The 26614-nt window shown below is 41.0% G+C and overlaps 1 protein-coding gene across 3 annotated transcripts in view; it reads left to right on the top strand.

Moving 5' to 3' along the window:
* The window catches only part of LOC134538209 (ETS-like protein pointed), a 506080-nt gene that overhangs the window by 79615 nt on the left and 399851 nt on the right, over positions 1–26614 (top strand). For all 3 annotated transcript variants that reach the window (XM_063379310.1, XM_063379308.1, XM_063379307.1), the window contains 2 exons: positions 23303–23356; positions 25895–26039. In XM_063379310.1, coding sequence (XP_063235380.1) covers positions 23303–23356; positions 25895–26039 — 199 coding nt within the window. The remainder of the gene's footprint in view (positions 1–23302; positions 23357–25894; positions 26040–26614) is intronic.

The following is a 26614-nucleotide window of genomic DNA, read 5'->3' as shown; positions in this document are numbered from 1 at the left end:
ATCGACGAAAATTCTTGCCTTTTTTTTGTCATCGAACCTGGTCGGTGATAGGTGCTTCTCTGCGCTTGATTGGGACAGTTAGAGGGCGATCTCTGCATTCATGGACGTCTGTTATCAGTTATGCCACGAAGATTCGTTTTTGACAGTTCCATCGGCTGAAGAAGCCTTTCAATGCATGACCCTTCCGTGAAGGGGGGAGGGGGGTCCAAGGACGGCCCCCCTTTTTTTGCAGCTGTTTAAGGAAAATAATATTTAAGGACTTGAATATTTTTTCGAAATTTTGAGCGTCGTTCTGCGATTCCCATGCACGTGGTTGGTTTACGGAAGGCATTTCCTCTGGTGTTTATTAACCGGCCAAATCGCTGCACCTTTGTTCCGAAACGTGCCAGATTATAGAGCGTCTGATATTGTTAATACATGTAACTAGTCAGTTGTAAGGTTGGTTCCTTAAGCACCCGTTGAAAAATGATGAGTATAACAAACACTTTCATTTATTTTAATTTAATATACGTAAAATATTTATTTAATATTCGTTTTATTTTAATATTGCGTAAATGAAAATTATTTCCGATATAGGCTATATGAAATATAAAAAAAATTATTACAAAAATTGTAATAATAAAGAACCCATTGAAAAACCTCATTGCTTGTTAATTTTCTCTGGACATTCTGGCAGTGCGATTTTATTAGTATGAAGTTGCTCAGAGTTGAACAGAGTTCGCAACAACATTAGCATGCTACAGTTAAAATTTATCTTTACATTAATTCGCGAGCAATTTTTAATCCTGTCGTTAGTGCTGGAAAAATTGACACAGCAGTGGCTGGTGGATTCATATTTGCAAGTGGAGGCCAACAACTTTAACTACATTAAACCGATACACGCGGCCGAAACGGGCAAACCAAGCTGAAAAATGTTGAAACCATCGGCCTCGTCGGAATATGATGCTATGCCCCCGTGCAAATTATCTTTGCACTACGGACTCGTCAGAAATGCTAGGAGGAACAGGTTTTAGCAAAGAACAATGAAAATTTTTTTTACACTGTGAGCACGTGAAAACAAAATTCACACAGCGTTACAGAGTCGGACAGTGTGTAGTCAGTGATGAGTAGAGACCTGTAAAATTCGCGATTTCAAATCCCTAAAGGATAGACTCCATGATCCTCTACGCACTCGTGCAAATTACATCTGCTGATTGGTCACCGACTCGTAACACCTGTTGACTGGAATGATCGTGATTCGCTCATTCTCCTGTTAAAAATTTTTCTTTGGCCCAGAGTCCTTCAGATAAACTGTGGCCCAATCACTGAAGCAAAATAAATGAATCCACGAATTTTACAGGTCTCTAATGATGAGTGTATCTGTGTAGGATGTAATTCAGACATCTGAACCGGTATAGGCATGGGTATGTTAGTTGCACCGGGCGATCCAGCGGGGGGGTTACGGACGACGTTGCCCGCGCAGTGTATCGAGTGTCTCGACGGCTAGGCGGTTGGTCGGATAGAGGGGGGTTGCAGGGTGGTCGCTGTGTGCCCCTGTTTCTCACGGTGCTTGGTTACCTCCTCTTCCAGGACAAGGAGGAGGGCATGTGGGCGGAGTCGACAGGGTGCCTCGGAAGCTCAGCGCCACGCCCCTACGGCGTCTGTTCCCACGTCCTTCTGCTCGCTCGTCTCTGGCCGAGAGAGTCGTCGCGTCAGGTGGAGATACGGCCTTCGCGTTTATATTTTTTCAATTTTTTTTTTATCTGTAACACCTGAGCTCTCGGGTTTGAGGTAGTGAGGAACGGAAGTCGCACGGAACGGAAATGTGTAACCACGGTGCTGTAATCTGTGGCGGATGGCGCGAACCGAAATTCACTTTAATGGATTTTTAATAAGATTGGCAGTAAGTCTAAAAACATTCCCCCGTCGAAAAAACAGGTGAAGCCGGGGGCTTAGTATTTTTTTTTTCAAGTATTTTTTCGCTTTTATCATAGCCGTTGTGTAGTTAAATTTGTTTGTCTGCTAATCAAATTATTGAATAGTCGACGTAGCTGCTCCGGCAACGAATTCTAGCGGCAGGAAACGGAAACTACGTGTGATTCGCGTCAAGAAATGTAGTTGAAAAAAAAAATCGTGAATATTCATCACGCTCGGCATTATTTTAATGAACTCTACGTTAAGTTTCGTGACCGAGTTTCGTGTCATGTAAGAGTATTTGTGTCATGACAACACAGTAATTTGCTAGTTACCGAGGTTAGATGTTACACATCTCTGGCGAGTAGGTACTGAAAGACTCGCTCACAGTTTTTTTTTTGGTGAAACTTCTTACAACCGATAGGGTCAGTCGAGGCGATGTCATCAGAACGAAAATAAAACTGCAAAGCTTAGGAGTAGGGAGCTCGATGGTGTAGGGGGGTGAGGGCTGAATGTCATGTTTACATTACAGCTCACTCTCATATTTGCGTACTTGCATTCTTGCGTAACTCGCACGCATACTTGCACACATTTTTGTACATAATACTTCTTGTGCCGTTGTCTCGCCGTTGATTTTTTTTTTGGGGGGGGGGGGGGGGAGAACTCTCGGCCAATGAGAAACCCTCGACTCACCCGGTGGAGATGTATCTTAAGATCGGCAGCCAGTGAACAGGTGGCCTTTTCAGGCGTACGTACATTGCAGTGGAGTCTATCCTAGAAGTCAATGAAATAGCGAATTTTTTTTTTTTTTAGTTCCTACTCTTTGTTATAGGAGGGATTTTTTCGTTTGAAAGTACTTAAATTTACTGTGATTTCGAACAGTGCACCGCAGGAAGATCACGAATAGCCAAACCAATGTTTATTTCCCGGATTCATCGTGATTGGACTGCAGTGCTCTTGCCACGCCCTCAACGACCTTGAGCCAGTTATGAACAAGGAGAAGACTGTGAACTTGTTATTGACTATTGGGCACCCTAGAAATGCTTGATTATACTCAGCCCCCACCAAAAGGTTAAGATTATGAATACTCAATAGATTTAAGATAATATTGTTTTTTGTAATGAACTAAGGGTAGAAATTACTGGTTCATTTTTTTAAATCATAAAATTCTCTATTAATACATTATTAAATAAGTGATTTATTACTTCTATCTATGTTTAGTAATATTTTGTTTAACAAAACATAGTTTAAGAGTTCTAAAAAAATGTTAACTTCAGTAGAAGTTACTTTTTAAAAAAAAGGTTTTTGAAGTAAAGGTGTTTGTATAATTTTTGTACATTTTGACAAATCTGTATCTATTAAGAATATATTATTAAAAATCGTAATTTGTAAAGAAAGTTACGTTAAATTTTATTACCTTGGTTCCGATTTTATAAAATTTGTAAACTAAGCGTCAAAAGCCATTAAATAATAGTTTTTTTGAAATATTTGAGCTGTTACGAAGCAATTTCTACTGTAACTTAATAAACCGATACCATCTTGAATGTTCTGATGGTGCTAAACGTTTTGGTGATAACTAGTGGCAGTCATTTTTCGCGAAAAGATCTGAACACTTATTAGACGGCAACAAAGTATACCCACACCTGTGGTTTCTTCCTTGTGATTGGCGGCCGTCTGTGAGAGCAATCGTTGCCTTATTTGACCGAGCCACTCTGGACGCGTTTGCTTCCGCACTGAATCACTGTGATTGGTGTTGTTACAATAGACGTGTACCTGGGAAAAACTCACCCAATCACGAAACACAGACGATGCTATAGTGATTTAACTTCCGTCTAGTCCTGAAATCTTTTCGCGAAATCTGCATGCCCCTAGTGATAAATAACTGTAGTGGTAGCTTTAGTGGCTGGAGTTAAATGAATCCACGGAATAATCGTGGCTCTAGGAACAGCAGACTGCGGTCGTACCACAGTTTCCATCTCGCGTGGCTTTCCCGCGAAACCAGCATCGTCAGTTGCAACTGTCCTGACAGTCCTTGCGCTCTGCCGGTCGGAGATGCAGCTATACAGCGTCCCACTCTTAGTTTGCAGTGGAGTGCCGCCAGCGTGATACTTTTCCCCGACACATTCATCGTACGGCTCATTAACACCAACAGTTTTATTTTGTACCCAATTGCTAGGGACCGGAAAAAATTCGCGGTTTCGATGGCCTTCAGGATAGACTGCACATTCCCCTGTACACTCGGGCAAATAACGCAAGTTCATTGGCTGCCGACTTGTAAGTCGTCTCGGCTGGTTTGTCTGTGATTCGATCCTTCTTTGGTCGAGTGATTATAATTGGTTCAGATTCGTCCAGATGAACAGTAAGCCAATAGCGAAATCATCTAAGAGGTAGGTATATGTATCGCCGAATGAATCCGCGAAATTTTCCGGTCTCTACCAATTGCAGGACTGTATAAAGCTGGTATTTTTTTTATAATTTTATTGTTTTTCTAATTTTTTTACGTCTATAAAATAATGTTTATCGACAGTATCATTAAAGTTGTAATCCTGAAAACACTAATTCAGTATTAAATGCCAATTATTCCATGCGAGAAACTATTTGTAGCAGTCTTGTCTTTATTAATATCAGGCACTACATTAAATCATTTTCTGTACTCGAAAAGTGCCAAAAAGTTAATATTTAATTGTAAAAAAAAAGTTTTTGACAAAATGCATTTCAAACCAAGATGCAACTTAGAAGTAAAAAATATGTTTTAAGACGAAATACAATAAGAAGTTGCATTATTTCCCAAGTTCTCGTTAAAAATTTCCCCCACAGCGTACAAAAATTCATGTGTGTGTGTATTCAAAAGAGTTTCATGATTATACTGAAACAGAATATTTTTGGTACATTACGAACTTTTTTCTGAAACTTTTTGTGCTCTGTGCTTATTCTGGCTGCGGTGCACACCTTAACAAGGACTTTTCCAGCGGCATAAATCGTATATTGGAAAAAAGAGAAAGAAAGAGAGAAAGTCCAGTACAGCGCTCACTGCAGACCAAAAGGATGACACGCGCTATAGACAACTGGCAAACATTTCTCTGACGCACGCAGTTTGTTCCGCTCAGAGGACTGACTATCTTGCTGATACTCCTGTTTTATTTGCTCGTTGGCCAAACTCCGTACATCGCCGGCAACAACCCCGACGAATTGTTTGTGCTGAAGTGTTCTCGAGTATAGACGAGTAGGAATATTTCTCGTTTTACACTGCTTCAGCAATGTGCGGGCTTAAAAAGGACAATGGTCTGAGAAATATTGCAACACTTTGGTTTCTATGTTTTTGAAAGGGAAAAAAAATAACATAACTTTATATCTGTGTCGGTGTGTACCCTACACTGTATTTTTTTTTTTTTCGATTGCATGCAATTTAAAAAGTTGATATAAGTTTTGTATTTTCATTTAAATGTACAGAAACGCCGTAGAACCAAATTTTCAACAGCATGGTGGGTACCGAAACACTGTGTCCTCGACTCAGCCCCATACGTGCATACGTCATCAGTATGCCCAACACTAAAGTGGTAAAGGGGGGGGGGGAAGGAATTGTAAGAGAATTTCGTGTTTGCGGGAAAAAATCTGAGAATAGTCAGTGAAATGTATGTTTGGTCATGGTAATTGAAAATTAATTTTTTAGACATCAACTGTGCCTTGCATATTGTATTTGGTTTCAGTTTTAGCTTTTTGCATCGCTGATGTGCTAGGTATTTTTGAACAAAGTTCTGTAGGCCTATTGGTAGAGACAGGAAAAATTCGCGGATTCATTCGGTATTAGGCTAAAATTCAAATACATATACCTCTTAGATGATTTTGCTATTGGCTTACTGTTAATCTGGACGAATCTTCACCAATTATAAACCCTCAACCAAAGAAGGATCGAATCACAGACAAACCAGCCGAGACGACTTACAAGTCGGCAGCCAATGAACTTGCGTTATTTGCCCGAGTGTAAGTTACAGGGGAATGCGTAGACTATCCTGAAGGCCATCGTAACCGCGAATTTTTCCGGTCTCTACCTATTGGTAGGGACACCTGTATTTCGCGAATACATTTCGTGTCAAGGTATTTCACAAAATACTGTAGCTTTTATCCTGTGGTTATTGGTTGGTGTTGGTGAAAGGTGTCGTCCTGCTCTTGACGGGGCCAATGAGAATGTGGTCACCGTACTGCTGCACCTTCACAATTTGCCATGACTAGAGACCTGCAAAATTCGCGGATTCATTCGGTGATAGGCTAGAATTCAAACACACATACCTCTTAAATAATTTTGCTATTGGCTTACTGTTCATCTGGACGAATCTCAACCAGTTATAAACCCTCAACCAAAGAAGGATCGAATCACAGACAAACCAGCTGAGACGACTTACAAGTCGGCTGCCAATGAACTTGCGTTATTTGACCGAGTGTACAGGGGTGAGGTGCAGTCCATCCTGAAGGCCATCGAAACCGCGAATTTTGCAGGTCTCTAGCCATGACTCTTAGAAAAAGCTACAGTGTTTTGTGAAATACCTTGACATGAAATGAAATCGCGAAATACAGGTGTTACTACCTATTGGGCATATGGAACTAGATTCCATCTATGATAGTGCCTCGACGTATGGTGCATGAAACATAACATAACATAACTTTGTGCGTAGTTTTCAGGATTTTTTTTTCAGGGAAGGGTGAAAATTTGTAAAAAAAAGTAGCCTACATTACTATTGAAACTACCATACTACCTACCACGGTAAACCGTAAGCGATGTGACTTACTGGCTTCTCACGCCGTAACATACTGTCTTCACTTATATTTTGCAATATGTTTTCATAATTTCGGGCAAGGGGGAGGGGCTATATATTCGCCCTATCACCCCGTGGGTCCGCAAATGGTTAACAGATTGTCATAGGATTGAAGTATTCTTAAATACCTTTTAAATATGGCAGTGTTAAAAAGTAATGGTACAATGTATATATTGTTTTTTTTTTTTTTTTTTCGTAAAAACATCTCATGTTTTGGATCAGTGAAAAACTATGTAAAATAAATACCGGAATAAGTTAATGTAAAGTAAGGGAAATTTTGTTTCGTTGGTTTTGATTGAAATAATGGTAATCACGAGGGACCTGAAAAATTCGCGGTTTAGATGACCTTCAGGATAGTCTACACAGTCCTCTGTATACTCGGGCAAATAACGCCAGTTCGTTGGCTGCTGACTTGTGAGTCGTCTCAACTGGTTTGCCCGAGATTCGTTACTTCTTTTGGCTGAGGGTTTCTCATTGGCCCAGAGTCGCCCAGACGAACAGTGAACCAATAGCACAAGCAGCTTAAAGGTACCTATGTATGCATGAATTTCAGACTATCGCGAAATGAATCTGCGAATTTTTCCGGTCTCTAGTAATCACTTGCATATTGTAACACTCCCCCCCTTTTCCCCCCTCCCCCAACATGTCAGCGGGAGTCAACGGTGACCAACCGCAAGTTCTTGCCACGTTTCGCAACATATACCTTCTGTTATTTCAACAACCACGCAGAATATTCCATTGTATTTTGTTCCTCGTCTTTTTTTTCCTTCCCGTCCTTGACGCTGTTCACGTGGCTCTTACGTGTTTTTTTTTAACATACCCCTCACGTCGTCATGCGCCGATTCTCTCCAAGCTCTACCACCCGTCCGCTGAATTTATACGTACAGACCGGAAAAATTCGCGAATACTTTTCGCGATAGGCTAAAATACAAATCGTTATACCTCAGTGCTGACTCTGCTATTGGTTCACAATTCACCTGGATGACTCTGGGCCAATGAGAAACACCCAACCAAAGCTTTATCGAATCACAGGCTGCTACGCTGGAACGCCTCACAAGATAGCAGCCAATGAGTGGGTGGCATTTGACCGAGTGTACGTAGAACTATGGAGTTCATCCTACAGGTCATTAAACCCGCGAATTTTTCCGGTCCCTATTAATACGAAAAAATTTAGCGTTTTTTTTCTGATGCCAGGTTAGATTCCACAAACGAAGGGGCATGCAATTTTCGCGAACAGATTCCGAGACTAGTTTAAAGTTAAAATCACTGTAGCATTTTTCTGTGTTTTTCGTGATTGGGTGAGTTTCTTTCAGGCACATGTCTTAATGTTATTGCGACCAATCGCAGTAACTCAGTACGGAAGCAAACGCGTCCTGAGTGGCTCGGTCAAACAAGGCAACAACGACTTCTGTCGCAGACGGCCGCCAACCACAAGGAAGAAACCGCTGGTGCGGGTATACCTTGTTGCAATCTTAATAGACGTTCAGATTTTTTTTTTTTTTCGCGAAATATGCCTGCCCCTTGTGATGCAACCCCCCCTTCCCCCCACCACCCAACTGGTGTACCACTCTCACCTCGAATTCGAAGCCGGGAGAGTCGCTGCTGCAATACCAGACCGCGCTGAGCTGAGTGTATATTCGTGCCCGTAGCACAATTCTGGTCTTCGATCCATGATTCAATGATCTTATCTCGTTGCTTATCTTTGGATCGTAACTACGAGGTATGATAAAAACAAAACAGCGAATAATATTATTACTAGGGACACCTGTATTTCGAGAATAAATTTCTTGTCAAGGTATTTCACAAAATACTGTAGCTTTTCTCCTGTGGTTTATTGGCTGAGGTCGGTGAGAGGTGTCGTCCCGCTCTTGACGGGGCCAATGAGAATGTGGTCACCGTACTGCTGCACCCTCACAATTTACCATGACTTTTAGAAAAAGCTACAGTGTTTTGTGAAATACCTTGACATGAAATGAAATCGCGAAATACAGGTGTCCCTATTTATTACGAGCAAAGTAATAAGCTTACATCGAATATGAGCTACTAGGGACCGGAAAAATTAGCGGGTTCAATGACCTGTAGGATAAACTCCATAGTTCTACGTACACTCGGTCAAATGCCACCCACTCATTGGATGCTGTCTTGTGAGACGTTCCAGCGTAGCAGCCTGTGATTCGATAATGCTTCGGTTGGGTTTTTCTCATTGGCCCAGAGTCATCCATGTGAATTGTGAACCAATAGCAGAGTCGACACTGAGGTATAACGATTTGTATTTTAGCCTATCGCGAAATGAATTAGAATTAGCGAATTTTTCTGGTCTCTACGAACTACTCTCTTTCAGAACGCTGTATTTGGCTAGAGATGCGCACTCATACCAATGTTGATTTTCTGATTGGAAGCGACCCTGGAATGTTTATCGGAAGGGCCTTCAGCTTATCCGGCGTAGCTCTTTCAATGTCGGAACAGAATATTGTCAAAAAGTTTTTCCGTTTAGCACGACTCATTTTTCAGGTCTCCGTTTCGCAAACAAAACTTAATGTTAACGCGTTTAGTCGAAATCCATGAAATTTCGCGCATTCGTTTAGTCGCAAGTTAAGAACGTAAACCTTCACACACTCGGACTGTGTTCATGATTGGACCGCAGCTGCTTGGACACGCCCCTCTACGACCGTGAGCCCATTTTTTCCCCCAGATAAGAGAGAAGTAAGCGAATCAGTAGAGACCTGTAAAATTCGCGGATTCATTTCGCGATAGGATAGAGTCCAAATACTGACATTATTTTGCTTCAGTGATTGGGCCACAGTTTATCTGAAGGACTCTGGGCCAATGAAAAATCTTTAACAGAAGAATTAGCGAATCACGATCATTCCAGTTAACAGGTTTTACGAGTCGGTAACCAATCAGCAGATGTAATTTGCACGAGTGCGTAGAGGATCATGGAGTCTATCCTTTAGGGATTTGAAATCGCTAATTTTACAGGTCTCTACGAATCAGGTAGTGCCAATTGACAAGGATAAAATCTTTTCTCCCTAAGAAATCAACCGATGGGTAGAGACCGGAAAAATTCGCGGATTCATTCGGCGATAGGCTAGAAGTCAAATACATATACCTTTTAGATGATTTTGCTATTGACTTACTGTTTATCTGTACGAATCTCAACCAGTTATAAACCCTCAACCAAAGAAGGATCGAATCACAGACAAACCAGCTGAGACGACTCACAAGTCAGCAGCCAATGAACTGACGTTATTTGCCTAAGTGTACAGGGGAATGTGCAGTCTATCCTGAAGGCTATTGAAACCGCGAAATTTTCCGGTCCCTACCGATGGGAGAGCGAACGTAAGTTGAGAACATCTATGAATTCGAATTATTTGAATTCTACCCTGAGGCCAGACGAATCAGTGAAAATTCCGGGTCTATCCATGACGCGCGACAGACACGGTAAACATGACCTCACTCTTCCGGCTCTGGAAGCCGACTGACAGGTCACGACGTGTTCAAACGTGACACTGACTATCTCAACGGTTCAGGCTATCTAGCTTGATACTTCAAACATCTGCAGGTCAGCATTCGCTGCTATAAACAAATTCATTCACTTTTGTTTTCGGCTCACACCTCGTACAAACGTTGCCCCAACACATACTGGGACCATTCGATCTTCGCTCGCGAGAACCGAGGTTTATATACATTTCCAGTCCGCGCCAATCAGCGGCAACAGTGTCTGAGGAATGATATGTGCGTTTCTATTGGTGGGCAGGAACGACACTGCGAGCAAGTAGTTGATGCGGTTGCCACAAGAGAGCAGCTCATGCGATCGCAGCCATTTTTCTTATGATTACTGATTATTGAAAACACATCTTGGTATTTAAAAGAAAATACAAAACTTAGCAGTCTGAAATACAAGATGTTTTTTTAAAGCCTCTATTTATAAATATATATTAATTTCTATGAAATGAAACGTATTATTAAAACATTAAGCTAAAGTTACGGGCATGTTAAACATTTATGGGTAGAGACCGGAAAATTCGCGGATTCATTCGGCGATAAGCTATAATTCAAATACATAAACCTTTTAGATAATTTTGCTATTGGCTTACTGTTCATCTGGACGAATCTCAACCAATTAACAACTCTCGACCAAAGAAGTATCGAATCACAGACAAACCAGCTGAGACGACTTACAAGTCGGCAGCCAATGAACTTGCGTTGTTATTTGCCCGAGTGTACAGGGGAATGAGTAGTCTATCCTGAAGGCCATCGAAGCCGCGAATTTTCCGGTCCCTATTTATGGGTATTTCATTTGGTAAGTGGTTGTTACACTAAAAAAAAAAGAGCAGAAATATTTTTTTTAAATAAATGTTCTATTTATCAAGAGTTTCATACTGTTACTTCATTTTAAGTAAACATTCAATCGTTAAGTATTTTAATGATTATTTTTCCTCGTTACGGAGCTGGATGCAGATCGATTGCCGATTGGTTAAGTGCAGGGAAGGAGTATCACGGCAACAAGAACGCGGGAAGGATAACGTGACGTAATTGCGACGGGGACGGTGGAATCTCGCCCGATGCTGCGTGCAACTGGTGGGGGGTGGAGGGCGGTAAACAGCGGTCGGCTCGGCGGTGTTTGTAAACAGCGCATGCACATGAGCATGACGGTGTTTAGGTGGAGGAGGGGGTAGAGGAGAGCGAGCCAGTGAGTCACTGCAGCGAACCGCCGCTAGCCAGCGCTGTCGGCGCCCGGACGGCGCGACGGGGCGTGGGCTGCAGCGACCTCTGGCTTGAGCCGCCAGACGCTCCGACACCCCCTTGTCTCTCGCTCATCTCAGTCCAGCCTTTGAATATATATACTGTATAGAAGTCGCCAGCCCAGGTTAAAATTTCTAATACGGTTTTGAGGTAGTTGGTTAATTCACCGCCTCAATCGCCACCATCTCTAGGGCATCAACTTGTGGTGGTCCCTAGCGGACAAGTGTCGAACTCTTCAAACACCCCTTCGTCCTCCCGTTAAACGTCCTCGAGCTGCAGTGAATGATGGGTGGGGGGTGCGGGGAATGACAGCGGGCGACAGTGCTGCGCTCTAACGTGTAAATAACAACTAAGACGATACAGGGCGTTACGGCAGCGCACTGCAGCGGTAAAGTTCCCAAGCTGCTCATCATACGCTTCTGAAAAACGTAGAGTAAATCCTATCCACTCGCGACTTCTATACAGTATATATATTCAAAGGTCCAGCTCTCGACGCGTACGGCAATTGGGCTACAGTGGCGGATACAGAGGTTCACTCTAGGTTATCAGAATAGCCAGATAAAAAAATGTCTTGAAATTACTAAATTTGTATTTAATCTACTCGCACTACACATGACTAGGGACACCTGTATTTCGCGATTTCATTTCATATCAAGGTATTTCACAAAACACTGTAACTTTTTCTAAGAGTCATGGCAAATTGTGAGGGTGCAGCACTACGGTGACCACATTCTCATTGGCCCCGTCAAGAGCAGGACGACACCTTTCACCAACACCAACCAATAACCACAGGAGAAAGGCTGCAGTATTTTGTGAAATACCTTGACACGAAATGTATTTGCGAAATACAGGTGTCCCTACACATGACTTCCAACCACCAGATTTTATGATTCTACAAGAAATTCATTAATTATATTAAAATATTTTATTGGTTTCATAAACAATCATTTTTGTTGGCAATATTAATGTAGCAGACAACTGGTTTTTCGGGGGGGGGGAGGGGGGGGCACTTACCCCTGGTTCCCCCCCCCCCCATGGATCCGCCACTGATTGGGCAGGAGTCATCTCGCGAACGGAGAAGAAAACGTGCAACCACTGTGTGCTGCCGTCCGTGGCGGATTGAGCGAGCCAAAGTTCACAAAGCCAAAGGGCATTCTACCGTTTGATCAATTCAACGATATAGGCAGGATTTTAAATGAATTCCTTGTCGGAAATCAGGTCCAAAGTTCGAAGCCGTCTCATCGTACAGTATAAATATTTATGTGTCTGCTGATCAACTGTGTCAATAGTCGACGTAGTTTGCTCCGGCAGCGAATACATTGAAAAGTGAATACAATCATAATACCATAATAAAAAATTACTACTTCTAAAAAAAATGAACACAAAGGAATTCCCTGTTGAATCCACGTTCAAATTACACATACTTATAGGATATCATTTATGTAAATTAATAATTTACATTACTAAAAGTGAATTGGCATATTTGTTATATTATTAACAAGCAACTAAGGCTGCACTTAGTGCTGATAGAGCTGGGCTCAGCCGGAGTGTCGGAGCGACCCCCTTCCCTCCCCTGAGAGACCCCCCTCTCCACCACCTTACTGGCCGCATGCTTCCATCAAGGTCAGAAACAGAGAAAACACACATGCCACTGCAATAAATCATTAATTCTTATTTTAGGTAGATTAATAAAAGGATCGAGCCGTTTAATACATATTATTAGAGACCTGTACAATTCGTGATTTCAAATCCCTAAAGGATAGACTCCATGATCCTCTATGCACTCGTGCAAATTACATCTGCTGATTGGTTACCGACTCGTAACACCTGTTCACTGGAATGATCGTGATTCGATAATTCTTCTGTTAAAGATTTTTCATTGGCCCAGAGTCCTTCAGATAAACTGTGGCCCAATCACTGAAGCGAAATAATGTCAAAAGTATTTGGACTCTATCCTATCGCGAAAAGAATCCGCGAATTTTACAGGTCTCTACATATTATCTTTGAAAGGTTTGTGCAATGGGAGTGCATGACTTTATGTAAGCTTTTGGACATACGCCATTGCCAAGCACATGTAGTTTTCTTCTACAGACATACATGTGCTTAGCAATGGCGTATGTCCAAAAGCTTACATCTAGTCCGTTTACTACATTTGACTACGTTAACTATCGGGTGTACGTGCGTTAGAAGTTGAACTTTCTTGGCGTGATAAAATAACTTTAATTTTGCATGCAAGTAATTAATAGAAATAAAATAATAAAATCACTGCAATTATATTGTAAATACGGTTGTATACTCAGTGTCAGTATTAATATAAACATGGGTGTAAAAATAATTATTTAATTCACTAAAATATTCGAGATAATTTTAATTAGTAAAGAAAATCAATAAATATGTTGAATATTGATTATAAATTATGAATTTTAATTATTTATTATTAACAATAATGAAGTAATTTATAATGCAGATAAATTATACATACGGGAACACAACCTAAATTAAATTCTTTTGAAAAAAATTTTGTAAACCATTTCAATCATTAATTTTGATAGTAAATAAATGTTTTTAATTACATCAATCACTTAAGTATTTTATTTAAAAGCACATATATAATTTTTATTTGTATATAGCCTTTTTTCATCCTAACACTTTTTGTTGCATGCTACGTGCCCATCGTTATAATTAACTCTAATTATTTTTCACTTCAAAAATATTTAAAAAATCGACCACTTGTATTAATAATTGTACCGTACTACTGACACTAACACACCGACACGCAGGTCTTCAGGAGGAGTCGTTACCACAACGCAGAAATACCACAACGCCGAACGTACAATAACGCCGAATACCATAATGCCGAATGCCAAATGGACCGCAACGCAGACAGCTAGAAAACTGATGTGTACCACAACGCCGAAATACGGTAACGCCGAAAAATGTACCACAACATAACCTAACCTAGGCTAGCCTAACCTAGCCTAACCTAGCCTAACCTTACCTTACCTTACCTAACCTAACCTTTGTGGCAGTCCTGCAATGACATTTTTCGGCGTTAATGTATTTCGGCGTTGTGGTACACAGCAGATTTCTAGCTGTAGGCGTTGTAGTCAATTTTGCATTCGGCGTTATGGTTTTCGGCGTTATTGTACGTTCGACGTTGTGGTATTTCGGCCTTTTGGTGCGTCCCCCTTCAGGAGTAGTCAGAGGCGACGCGGCTTCTCATAGTTGAAGTTGCAGGCGTTGTAACAGCTCACCTTGCCTAGATAACTTACTGCCTTCACTGATCTTGTACAATTTTTTTTTTCCTTTTATTTGGGGGGTGGTTGACACATAGTACTCCATATCCCTCCCCTCCTGCGTCCGCCACTGGTGGAATTAATACTGGGACCAGAAAATAAGGGAAATTTGTGTGAAGGTCTCTTGATAATGCCACAGAAAAATAAAACTATGTGCGGTGCCACCTAGTCTTATGTGTAGAGACCTGTAAAATTCGCGGATTCATTTTGCGATAGGATAGAGTCCAAATACTTTTGACATTATTTTGCTTCAGTGATTGGGCCACAGTTTATCTGAAGGACTCTGGGCCAATGAAAAATCTTTAACAGAAGAATTAGCGAATCACGATCATTCCAGTCAACAGGTGTTACAAGTCGGTAACCAATCAGCAGATGTAATTTGCACGAGTGCATAGAGGATCATGGAGTCTATCCTTTAGGGATTTGAAATCGCGAATTTTAAAGGTCTCTGCTTATGTGATACGAAACTTAAAAAAAATGAAGTTGGTTCGCTGACGCTGCTTTGATTGGCTGCTTTTTAGTTCCGCCGAAACGCGAGCCGCGAACATTGTTGGGGGTTCGAGCGACCTCGTGTGTCGGTCACGTGGGCGAACCCCCCCCCCCCCCCTCCTACTCCCACCACTATCGGAAGGCGGGGCGGGGTCCTCAGGGGTGGACACGACCACATCTCGCCAGCCCCTTTGCCACAGCGTCCATTCATAGAGACCTGAAAAATACGCGCATTCCTGTCACGATAGGCTAGAATCCAAAAAGTTTGCAATTTTGCTGCTTCGGTGATCGGGCCACAGTATATCTAAAGGACTTTGGGCCAATGGAAAAAAATTGTAAACAAAAGAAGTAGCGAATCACGAGCATCCCAAGTTAACAGGTGCTACGAGTCAGTAACCAATGAGCAGATGAAATTCGCCCGAGTGCATAGAGGATCATGGAGTCCATCCTATAGGTCATTGAAATCGCGAATTTTTCCGGTCTCTATCCATTCATCAACCTGCTTTAGTTTTTATTTACGACCCGAGCTATCTTCTTGTATCTCAAAAAAAAAACTTGGACACGCAAAAAAAAAAATTGCGTTATTTGTGTCCACACTTGAACGTCCCTGGTAATTTTATCACGATAGAGGTTCGTTAATAATGTTCGCAGACTTTCACGGCCATTGTCTGAAGCAGCTTGGCTTCTGGGTTGTAGCCGCGTCCTCCTTGGCGAATAATTCACCGACGTTTCGGTCGACATTGCAGTCGCCATCATCAGGGAGCGGTTACCTGCTGAGCTGCTCCCTGATGATGGCGACTGCAGTGTCGACCGAAATGTCGGTTGAATTAATTCGCCAAGGACGCGGCTACAACCCAGAAGCCAAGCTACTTCCAATTTTTAAAAGAAAATTCACCTACAAGGGTATTAAAAACATCTGAACGAATAACGGTGTCGAGACAGTGGGTTTTTCGCGGAACGATTTGCAGACCGCAGTTGTGTGTTGATAACACGGCAGTGTCGTCTGCGTTTCGTAATTGGTTGAGTTTCTCTCAAGGCACGCGCCCACTATCGGCAAACTAAAACCACGGCAATTCTGTGCGGAAGCAGTCGCTTTCTGAATGGCCGGGGGCCAGATAAGGGTGGTGCCTTCTCCCGCAGGCGGCTGTTCATTACGAGGCTGAAATCTTTCGGCAGACATGTCGTATTGCTAGGGACCGGAAAAATTCGCGGGTTCAATGATCTGTAGGATGAAATCCATAGTTCTACGTACACTCGGTCAAATGCCACCCAATCATTGGCTGCTGTCTTGTGAGACGTTCCAGCGTAGCAGCCTGTGATTCGATAAAGCTTTGGTCGGGTGTTTCTCATTGGCCCAGAGTCATCCAGGTGAGTTGTGAACCAATAGCAAAGGCAGCACTGAGGTATAACGATTTGTATTTTAGCCTATCGCGAAATGAATTCGCGAATTTTTCCGGTCTCTAGACATGTCGTATTGCATTCTAGTTAGCAATCAGATTGTTTCGCGGGGAAATCATTTTTTGCGACCCGGAGAGAAGGTGGTTTGTGGCAGCAGCAGGTGAATTCAAGATATCGGCTGGATTACGCACGCGTTTGTGGATTCTACTTTAGTACGCAGAAAAAAAAAAAATTGTCCTGTACTTTTACAATAAATTCGTTTGGAAACCAGTTGCCAAGAAACAGTTTGTTAATACTGCAAGAACGATATTGTAACTTTGTACAACACGTGGCTATGGTTATTTTTTTACACATGCGAAATACGGTTTTCGAGATAATATTGAGTATTTCTTACGAAAATTGGCGAAAATTATTTTATATTTTAATTGATGTTTCATTCAAGCATTTTTTTTTTTAACTAAGAAAAATCCCCCCCCCCCCCCCCAATTCCCTTGAGCATTTTTCGCGAAAAGATTTCCAGACAAGTTGTGTTTTAAAACTATTAACTATTAACCATTCACCAGTCAGTGAGTAGCATATAGTAAATATGTGTTCTCCAAATAGGCTGTGGTGTAATGGCAATGCACATTTAAATTGCCGGAGGAATTATGGTAGAACGACAATATATATTTTTTATGGTGATTTTTCCGCGGCTAGGTTTTTCTTGTTTTTTTTTTTTTTTTTTTAATTTACCGAGAAGATTTTGTCTTCTCGTGTTGCAAAGAAAAATGCTAAGGGGCAGGCATTTTTCTCGAAAAAAAATAATCTCAACGCCTATTAGACTGCAACATGGTATACCCGTACCAGCAGCGGTTTCTCCCTCGTGATTGGCGGCCGTCTGCGGAAGAAATCGTTGCCTTGTTTGACCGAGCCACTCAGGACGCGTTTAACTCCGTATTTAATTACTTTGATTGGTTTGTACTGACATTAGACATGTACCTGAAAGAAACTCACCCGATCACAGACAATGCTGCAGTGTTTTTAACTTACAGCTAGTCTCGGAATCTTTTCGCGAGAAGCGCATGCCCCTGAAAAATGCTACATAAACGTGTTATCGCTAGGGGACCTGAAAAATTCGCGGTTTAGATGACCTTCAGAATAGTCTACACAGTCCTCTGTATACTCGGGCAAATAACACCAGTTCGTTGGCTGCTGACTTGTGAGTCGTCTCAACTGGTTTACCCGAGATTCGTCACTTCTTTCGGCTGAGGGTTTCTCATTGGCCCAGAGTCGCCCAGACGAACAGCGAGCCAATAGCACAAGCAGCTTAAAGGTGTATATATGTATGAATTTCAGACTATCGCGAAATGAATCTGCGAATTTCACCGGTCTCTGGTTATCGCTAGAGACCCCGGAAAATTCGCGGGTTCATTTCGTGTTATGCTAAAATTCAAATAATTATACCTTAGTGCTGCTTCTGTCATTGGTTCACTGTTAATCTGGAGGACTGAGGGCCAATTAGAGACCCTCACTCATAGAAGTGTCGAATCACTGGCCACCCAGCCGAGACGTCTCACGAGTCAGCAGCCAATGAACAGTTGGCATTTGCCCGAGTGTGTAGAGGAGATTTGAGTCCATCCTGGAGGTCATTGAACCCGCGAATTTTCCGGGTCTCTAGTCATCGCCAGCATTAGTGGACGCGGCTGAAGCCAAGCACCGCGTCGGTCGGCCTCGGAGACGCCGCGCGGGGTTCACTTGCTGGAGGCGCCCGAGAGTGGTGTGATGACCTTGGGAACCTGGTGTCGCCGGGTCGGCCCACACCTGCTGCGGGCTTCCAAGTGGGTGGCTGAGAGACCAGCTGCCCCTGAAGGACCGCTGAAGGTCGCGGCGGGCCAGTGGGCCGCGAACTGGGATCTTTCCCCAGGTTCTGCTACTACCTGTTTGCAAAACATCCACTTGTTTCTTACACTGCATATATATATATATATATTTTTTGTAAATGAAACCGATCTATTCGTGTAAATTTTGTACAATTACATGAAAAAAAAACTATATCACAACAAAATAGGGTTCGCAGTAATATTGGGTTCGGATTCTTGCGCGGGAATTTATGCTTTGTGTTGTCCCAGTACCTCTAATATTTAAAGTTATTTTCAAACCGTTCCCTGAATAAGTTTTCTGTATTAACGGCGCTCATAGTAAGCATTCAAATTTTTAATATTCGATTATCTTTTCTGTGGTTTAAAAAATTCATCCCTGGATGAAACATCAATTACAATATAAAATTATGCCCCTTACGTCCTAAGAAATACTCCTCAGTTTGGCTAGAAAAAAATACGCATTTATTATATGCAAAAATAACCATAGCCACGTGTTGTACAGAGTTACAATATCTTTCTTGTAGTATTTCAAACTATTTCTTGGCAACTGGTTTCCAAAGGACTCCTTTATATAAGTACAGAAAAATGTTTTCTGTGCAATGAATGTAAATGTGACATGTGTTTGTGTTTTTTTTCCAACCTTATTTTTGGTCTGACACAATACATATGACTTGTTTTGACCGCATAAAAATTAAGTTTGACAGTTCTTGAACAAATGTGAAATGTTGGGTAGTATTATTTACTACTTGAGAACAATGGCACGAGAATTTAATGAATAAGTAATATATATGTTAGAGGAATAAATTTCCAAAGAAAAACAATGTTCGGAAAATTTTACTGGAAAAAATGTTTTCAAATATTTTTCTGAAACATTTTCTCGTTTTCCATTACCAGCAAACATTTATGTAATTTAAGATATATTAAAATGAGTTATGTAAAAAAATTCTAAATATTGGTAGGTACTGTTAAAAAACAAATTTTTGTCCTTATCAATTGGTAGAGGGTAGCATGAGTCATACATAACCTGATTCTTAAATGTTAAGTGTGTAATAAGGTAGGTAGTGAAGAAAGACAAAGTGTATGTTTTATTTTGTTGTGTTTATATAAAACATTGATAATGTTTTGTGTGTTTGCATCTTAAAAACAAAATATTATAGTACTTATTGCTAGGGACACCTGTATTTCGCGAATACATTTCGTGTCAAGGTATTTCACAAAATACTGTAGCTTTTCTCCTGTGGTTATTGGCTGAGGTCGGGGAGAGGTGTCGTCCCGCTCTTGACGGGGCCAATGAGAATGTGGTCACCGTACTGCTGCACCCTCACAATTTGCCATGACTCTTAGAAAAAGCTACAGTGTTGAAACCCTTCTTCCTCCTTAATTGGAAGAGGGGTTGCGTCCCCGACTCACTCTGGGCGCGAAGGAAAAAAATAAATATTAAAAAGCTAAACAATATAAATTCCCCACACCACTGCCCAGGGGTCAGGCCAAAAACTTCAAAGGATATAAAAGCAGAGTAACCCTTAAACAAACAAGAGGCAAGACTTTGGACGTATGTTAGTAAAAAATAGAAATTTGCAAAAATAGTATTTACTATACATAACCATACAAGCTTAGTTACAAAAGCTGACGTTAATAATGGCAGCATCTTATCCCCATTTGCGATACTAACAATAACCTTTAAAAAATCGTAAAAATATAAATACTGATGACAACAAGTATAAAAATATATAAGGGCGTGAGGCGTGGCCACTATAAAATATCAAAATTTACTGACTGCCCTAATACCAAAAATCAAACAAGACAAACAATACAAATATATAAAAAATTCTACAATAATAATACTGAAGTACAAAAAATTTATTTAAATAAAGTTCTTAAACTCTCAATCAACGGTTTAGTCTTTCTTCAGATGTTCGTTGCTAAAGACTTGCCAAAAAAACAAAGTTAATATCCTAGGTGTGCGCTGGCTTCCTGACCTTCCTCACCAACTCCAGAGTCTAATGCCACGCCGGGCCATAGGTACGAATTCACAAAGGCGTGAACGATGATCAAAAAAAAATTATCTTATTTTTAAGGGAAATGTAGCAAAAACTCTTCACGTAACATAACTATGTTACCACAGAAGTATTTATCATCTACTTCAAACAAAGTCTTACTTCTTTATTAACTTGCCAATGATTTCATAAAAACGTAGAATGGCCGCACCAACCAACATCAGGCTGCGCATGTAGTCCAATACCGATCGCATACATTTTATAATACTGCACAAGCTGATTATATTAGCTAAATGCAACTTTAAGTATGCAAATTCCGAAGACAAAGTCTCAAAAACAAATTGCAAAATGTTTGTTTCTTCCAAAATTATACTTTTATTACAACTACAGGCAAACGGGCGACCTTTTTAAAAAATCCCACACTGGAACAACGTGTGAAACAAATGGGCCTCTTCACCAAACAGGCTAATAAAAGTTCCGTCCAAATAAAATTTAGTATGGGAAAATACACAGTTCACTAGGTTTGCCAAAAACCAGTGCAGCACCACGAGGGTAAAAATCAAAATCGCGGCCTCTCTTTACCTTGATTTCTTCTGTATCACAGGGCAATCCATTGCCCTGTCACCCAGCGTGGAGCCTCCATCCCAATACTCTTCGTCGCCCGTTGCCGTCCGGCACACCAGTCCGCACCGTCACATAGCTCTGGCCTCGACGGTCGCTGGCCACACACTCCACGCGGCCCCAGCTGATTTTCACTCCCGGCAAGCCGAATGTCTGAAGTCATCAGCCAACCGCCGGGCGCTCGCCAAGTGGTATTTACGTGAAACACAATCGATGTTCTTAAACTCATAATCGATAGCTACCAAACGGCGTATAACTAATTAACAGAAACAAATATAATTAAAAAAATTTACAGATAAATTAACATTAATTAAAAAAGGCGTAAAAATACGTGAAATAAAAAACCATATAAAACTAGAGACCAGCAACAAAAATAAATTACAAGTAAAAATGTGGCCATGCCGGCCACAGTGTTTTGTGAAATACCTTGACATGAAATGAAATCGTGAAATACAGGTGTCCCTACTTATTGCCATGTGAGAATAACTCAGAAAAATAGAAAAATAAAACAATTGAGAAAACATTATAAATGCTAATATCTCATTTGTGTCAAAATGAATATCATATATATTCAGGTTTTTATAATACTGATCATTTAAATTAAATTTATGGATATTATACTTTAAAGAGTTATTATGTTATCAGAATGTAGTACGATATCGGCATATTTTAGGTGAAAAATTGTATTCCATCACTTAACTGTACTGTTGAAGACACAGTTCAGCGATGGACTGGGATGTGACCCATCCAGGGGCGTAGCCAGGGGGGGGGGTTAGGTGTTAAACCCCCCTCCCCTTAGCACCAAATCTGTAATTAATTTCTTATTCATCACTCAAACAAATTTCATATTAAAATTAATAAAATTTTTACCATTACAATATTTACATTTAAGAACCGAAAAAATAGCTAACTGCTAAAATAGCACTATTTTACACCTTAAAATCCAAATTTTCCCGGGGGAGGACCCCCGTACCCCCGCTTTAATACCGGGGGCCATGCTTCTTAACACCCCCCACTACGCCACTGGACCCATCTTTCGTATGAGTCTGTAAATGTTCCAGGTCTAACACCTAAATCAATCTACAAACTTTCTTGAAAATCTTTTCAGAAAATATAGCTATTAAATTAGACTGAAGTGACTTTCTGTCAAATTCTAAAATAATAGTTTCCGACATTTATTTTCCTGCTCAAAAATGTACTTGGTTTCAAATTTGTGTTCAATTAATCGGGACTTGGTCAGAATTATTTTCAGATTGTGTGTTCATAATGATACTGATCTAGAATTTGATTGTATTTTTTGAAGTTTGTTGATACTACTCTAAGTCGTGTCATTGTTTGCAGTATTTTTTGCTATCTAAAATGTTGAAGTAAAAATTTATTTGCAACGTAAGGATTATCAGACATAAAAGTTTGATTTGTTATGCCATGTTTTAGCTGTTATCTGTACAATTGGGCATATAGGTAATTAGTTCCATTAGTTCTAACCTGCCAGAATATACACATAAATATGGCTTGTATTAACATGCAAGGGCGTATCCTGAAAAAAAGGGGGGGGGGGGTGGCAAGGGGGCTACAGTTCCTAATTGTTGGAAAAATAAAACAAGAATCAAGGGGGTGTGGCTACAGAAAATTTGTAACTAATTCTCACATTAGTATAAATTTTAAAAATAAATAATGCTCTATTATTATTGTACGCCACCATAGACTCGCTTCCCTATGAATAGAGACCATAAAAATTTGCGGATTCATTTTGCTGTAGGTTAGAATCCAAGTACGTTTATCCTCATACTGCTCCAGTAATTGAAAAACAATTAATATTAAGGATTTTGAGTCACTGAAAAACATTCAACACAGAAAGTATCGAATCACAATCATCCCAGGTGACAGGTCTCACAAATAACTAGCCAATTAGCAGTTGGCATTTGCCCGAGTATGTAAATGATTTTGGATTCTATCCTGGAGGTCATTGCAACCGCGAACTTTTCCAGTCCCTACTTATGAAAAGAGGCTGAATTACAAAAAAATGCCCCCCCCCCCCCCTCTTTTTTTGCTGGACACGCCCTTGTCATACACTCGGTACCTGCAGCATGTAGATCATATATTCTGCTTGTTATTCCATGTATGTAATGAATGAAAAAGTAAATTCACAGTGCAGTTTTTTCTCAATATCCATGTTCTCTTTTATTTTCTAGAGTTACGATGTAGCAGCTACTGTGAGGATGATCAAACAAGAGAGCGTCGACGAGGTATGTATGAAATGTTGGCATTATTTACTTAATAGCTACTACTTAAGTTTCATTCAGTGTGTGAAAGTTGTTTCGTGAATAAGTAATGATATCCTTTAAGTTCCCTAGTGTTTTCATTCAGTCTAAGAAGTGACGATTCTGTAAACTCTGAAACAAGCTTGCCCTAGTATGTTGTCAACTTGTGACGAAGGGTGGAACTGGAAAAACAAAATTGAGCGTGACAACTAGAGCCAGTAGCACGTGTATTTTAACAATAAATGATATTGACATAAAACACTTCATATACTGAAAATTAATGAACTTGGAGGGTTCTGCTACCAAGGCATTCCTCAGTAACTGGCCATGATAATCACTGTAACACACGAACCATGGCATAACTTTATAAAGCAAGCAATAGGAAAACAATAAATGTTATGACATCTGCTAAGAGGGTGAGAGCCCCCCCCCCCTCCCCCCCCCCTGAGAGTGGTGCGACGTGGAGTTCGACTGGATCGTGGGAGTGTGGTGACTGAGTGACACAAGAATGTGTGCGGACAGGCACAAGGTAAGGGGCAAAACCACTGTTGAGTCTAGCTCCAATGAGGAGTGCGAACTGTGGAACTTGACAGACATTCAGTGACTTGAGAATAAACATGTTGAAGTGCCAGCGATTTGTGGTCGGACATTTTTTAAGTATAATATTTATTATTAATATAAATATTGGAATTTAAAAAACTGTAATAAAACTTAATTGTGCTATCCCTTACGAACCCAGTTCTACTTACATCAGAAATCGTAATAATATCTTACTTAACTGCCTTGCTGACCAACATCGACCAACATGATACCCATGAATGCCACTGTATTTATTTTCCTGACTACTCGTCAACTCCAGCTCAACAGATTCGTCACTAATGCCAATCCAGCGAAGAATGATCCTAACTCTTCAGAAATTAGAGAATGTTGGCCAGGATGTGGCTCATAATGCACAATAACTCGCCCGCCCTTGAACATTCTCACACCCTTTCGATCTTTACTATCTTTCATAGCATTATCACTGTAAACATCACAAATCTGATGGTGAATTTCTGTTGTCGCCATGTTTCTTGCACTCAAGAATATAATTACAGATTGTATCTCACATATGGCAGGGGACTCAGTTTTCTTAAACACTATTAATTACTACAGCTCAGCACACACACAAATGATATGGCTGATAATGGCATCAAAAAATGTGCAAAGCATCCTGGAAGCAGATGCACAAGCGCACTGCGGCGATTGCACATCATTCTCACTTTCATTCACATACGGACCTTATTAAAAACATCCCTTGTAATTTGCATACCATGTTGAATGTATAGATATAGTTGATTTACTGTGTAGGGTCATAGTTATTATTCAAGAATGAAAGTTTCGCTCATAATTATAACTTGTCTCCTGGATGTGGGAAGGTAGGGGTTAAGCCCTCCCTCATTCGAAAGTGTCCATGGGCGGCTAGGGATAACCCTGGGTTATTGACGATTGCAACTTACAAACTTGTTTCTCTTCATGCTTTGTTTTTTGTTAAAGAATATAATTTAGTGGAATCCTGAATATATAGTGACTGGCTGCTAAAAAAAAGTTGGTGTTTATAATTTAATTCATTTTGGTGTTGACTTATACTACTTTTAAAATAGCCTACAGTACCGTATGGTCTTTGGAAATATGTAAATGTGTAATCTGAGCATTCATTAATTTAAAATTTCACGTCAAAAGTGAAGATGTTCCCCAATGTTTCGATAGATGTTGCAGTTTTATCATCAGGATAATGGTGTCCTACTGATTAGGAGCAGTAGGAGACCATTGCCCTGTTAATGACGACTGCAATGTCGACCGAACATTAGCGAACGCTTGACCTTTGGTGTGGCTGAAACCAGGGTCATTGAGAGAAACTAAGAGCCGGGGGGCAAATAATTTTGTCGGACTCCCGACCTTATTAATATTTTTAAACCCCACAATCATGCAAAAATCTAGAGACTAGATGTTGCTGTGGCATTAACTATAAACAAGATCTGTGTGTATCGCATTACTTATAAGTAGAGGCCGAAAAAATTCGCGGATTCATTCGGCGATAAGCTAGAAGTCAAATACATATACCTTACAGATGATTTTGCTATTGGCTTGCTGTTCATCTGGACGAATCTCAACCAATTATAAACCTCCAACCAAAGAAGGATCGAATCACAGACAAACCAGCTGAGACTACTTACAAGTCAGCAGCCAATTAACTTGCGTTATTTGGCCGAGTGTACAGGGAAATGTGCAGTCTATCCTGAAGGCCATTGAAACCGCGAATTTTTCCGGTCTCTACTTATAAGGGTAAACCCATTCATTCAAAAAATCTCTAAACTCAGCTAGAGTCCCCCTGGTGAGCGAGCCCTGGGCATTTAGCCCCTCCCCTCTAGATGACCGAAGAAACCATTACTTCTGTTAATCTCATTTCGTCGGTGTTCGTGTACGAGGATCAGGGATTGAGGGCCGATGCCTGAAGGAAGGGGTTCCGCTCTCCCTTGTCCGCAGAGGTCGGACGCCGAGTGCGGCACAGTCAGCGTGAAGCAGGAGCTGAGCGACGACTCATGCGTGCCGGCCAGCGGCGTGCGGTCGCGGGGGTCCATGCAGAAGGTGCCGTCCCTCAGCGACCTCTCCGACCCGGAGAGCTCCCTAGGTAAGTGTCCCCTCCCCCGTATCCCCCCCTCTACCCACACACGCGCGTGTTGCCTAGAACTCCTCCGCTCCCCCTACTTACAACCTTCGGTGCGTCCGAACCCGCTCGCTCCCCCTACTGACACAACGACCTAGGACCTCGCGGGACGCCACTTGGACGCTTCTCCTGCGACCATCAGGGACGTAACTAGCGGGAGTTAGACGGGGCTTGTACCCCGAGAGTTGAATTTGGGGGGCGTGGGGTCGCTAAACCCACAGAGTGATTTTACAATATATATTTACTTGAATATCGTAGTGATAGAACACACAAAAAAATTTTTTGGAAGGCAGGTGAACTGAATTATTTGTGTTGAAAGATGCATGCATCCATATCGTCAAATATTTAAATGAAGGTATTTTATTCGCGTGCCATCCAACTTACGAAGTATTAAAAATGAAATGACTGCAAATAAATATATGTGTATTTACCATCTAATTTTAAACATTAATATTTGGTGGCGATATGAAGTGTTGTCGGGTTGTTTGGTTTGGGAAAAAAAGGGGGATGGGGGCAGAGTGGCAAGATTAGTTCTTGCC

This window comes from Bacillus rossius, chromosome 13 (genome assembly GCF_032445375.1).
Source record: "Bacillus rossius redtenbacheri isolate Brsri chromosome 13, Brsri_v3, whole genome shotgun sequence".
NCBI lineage: Eukaryota > Metazoa > Arthropoda > Insecta > Phasmatodea > Bacillidae > Bacillus > Bacillus rossius.
The sequence above is the reverse complement of the archived record's forward strand: the minus strand, read 5'-3'. Positions and strand labels throughout refer to the sequence as shown.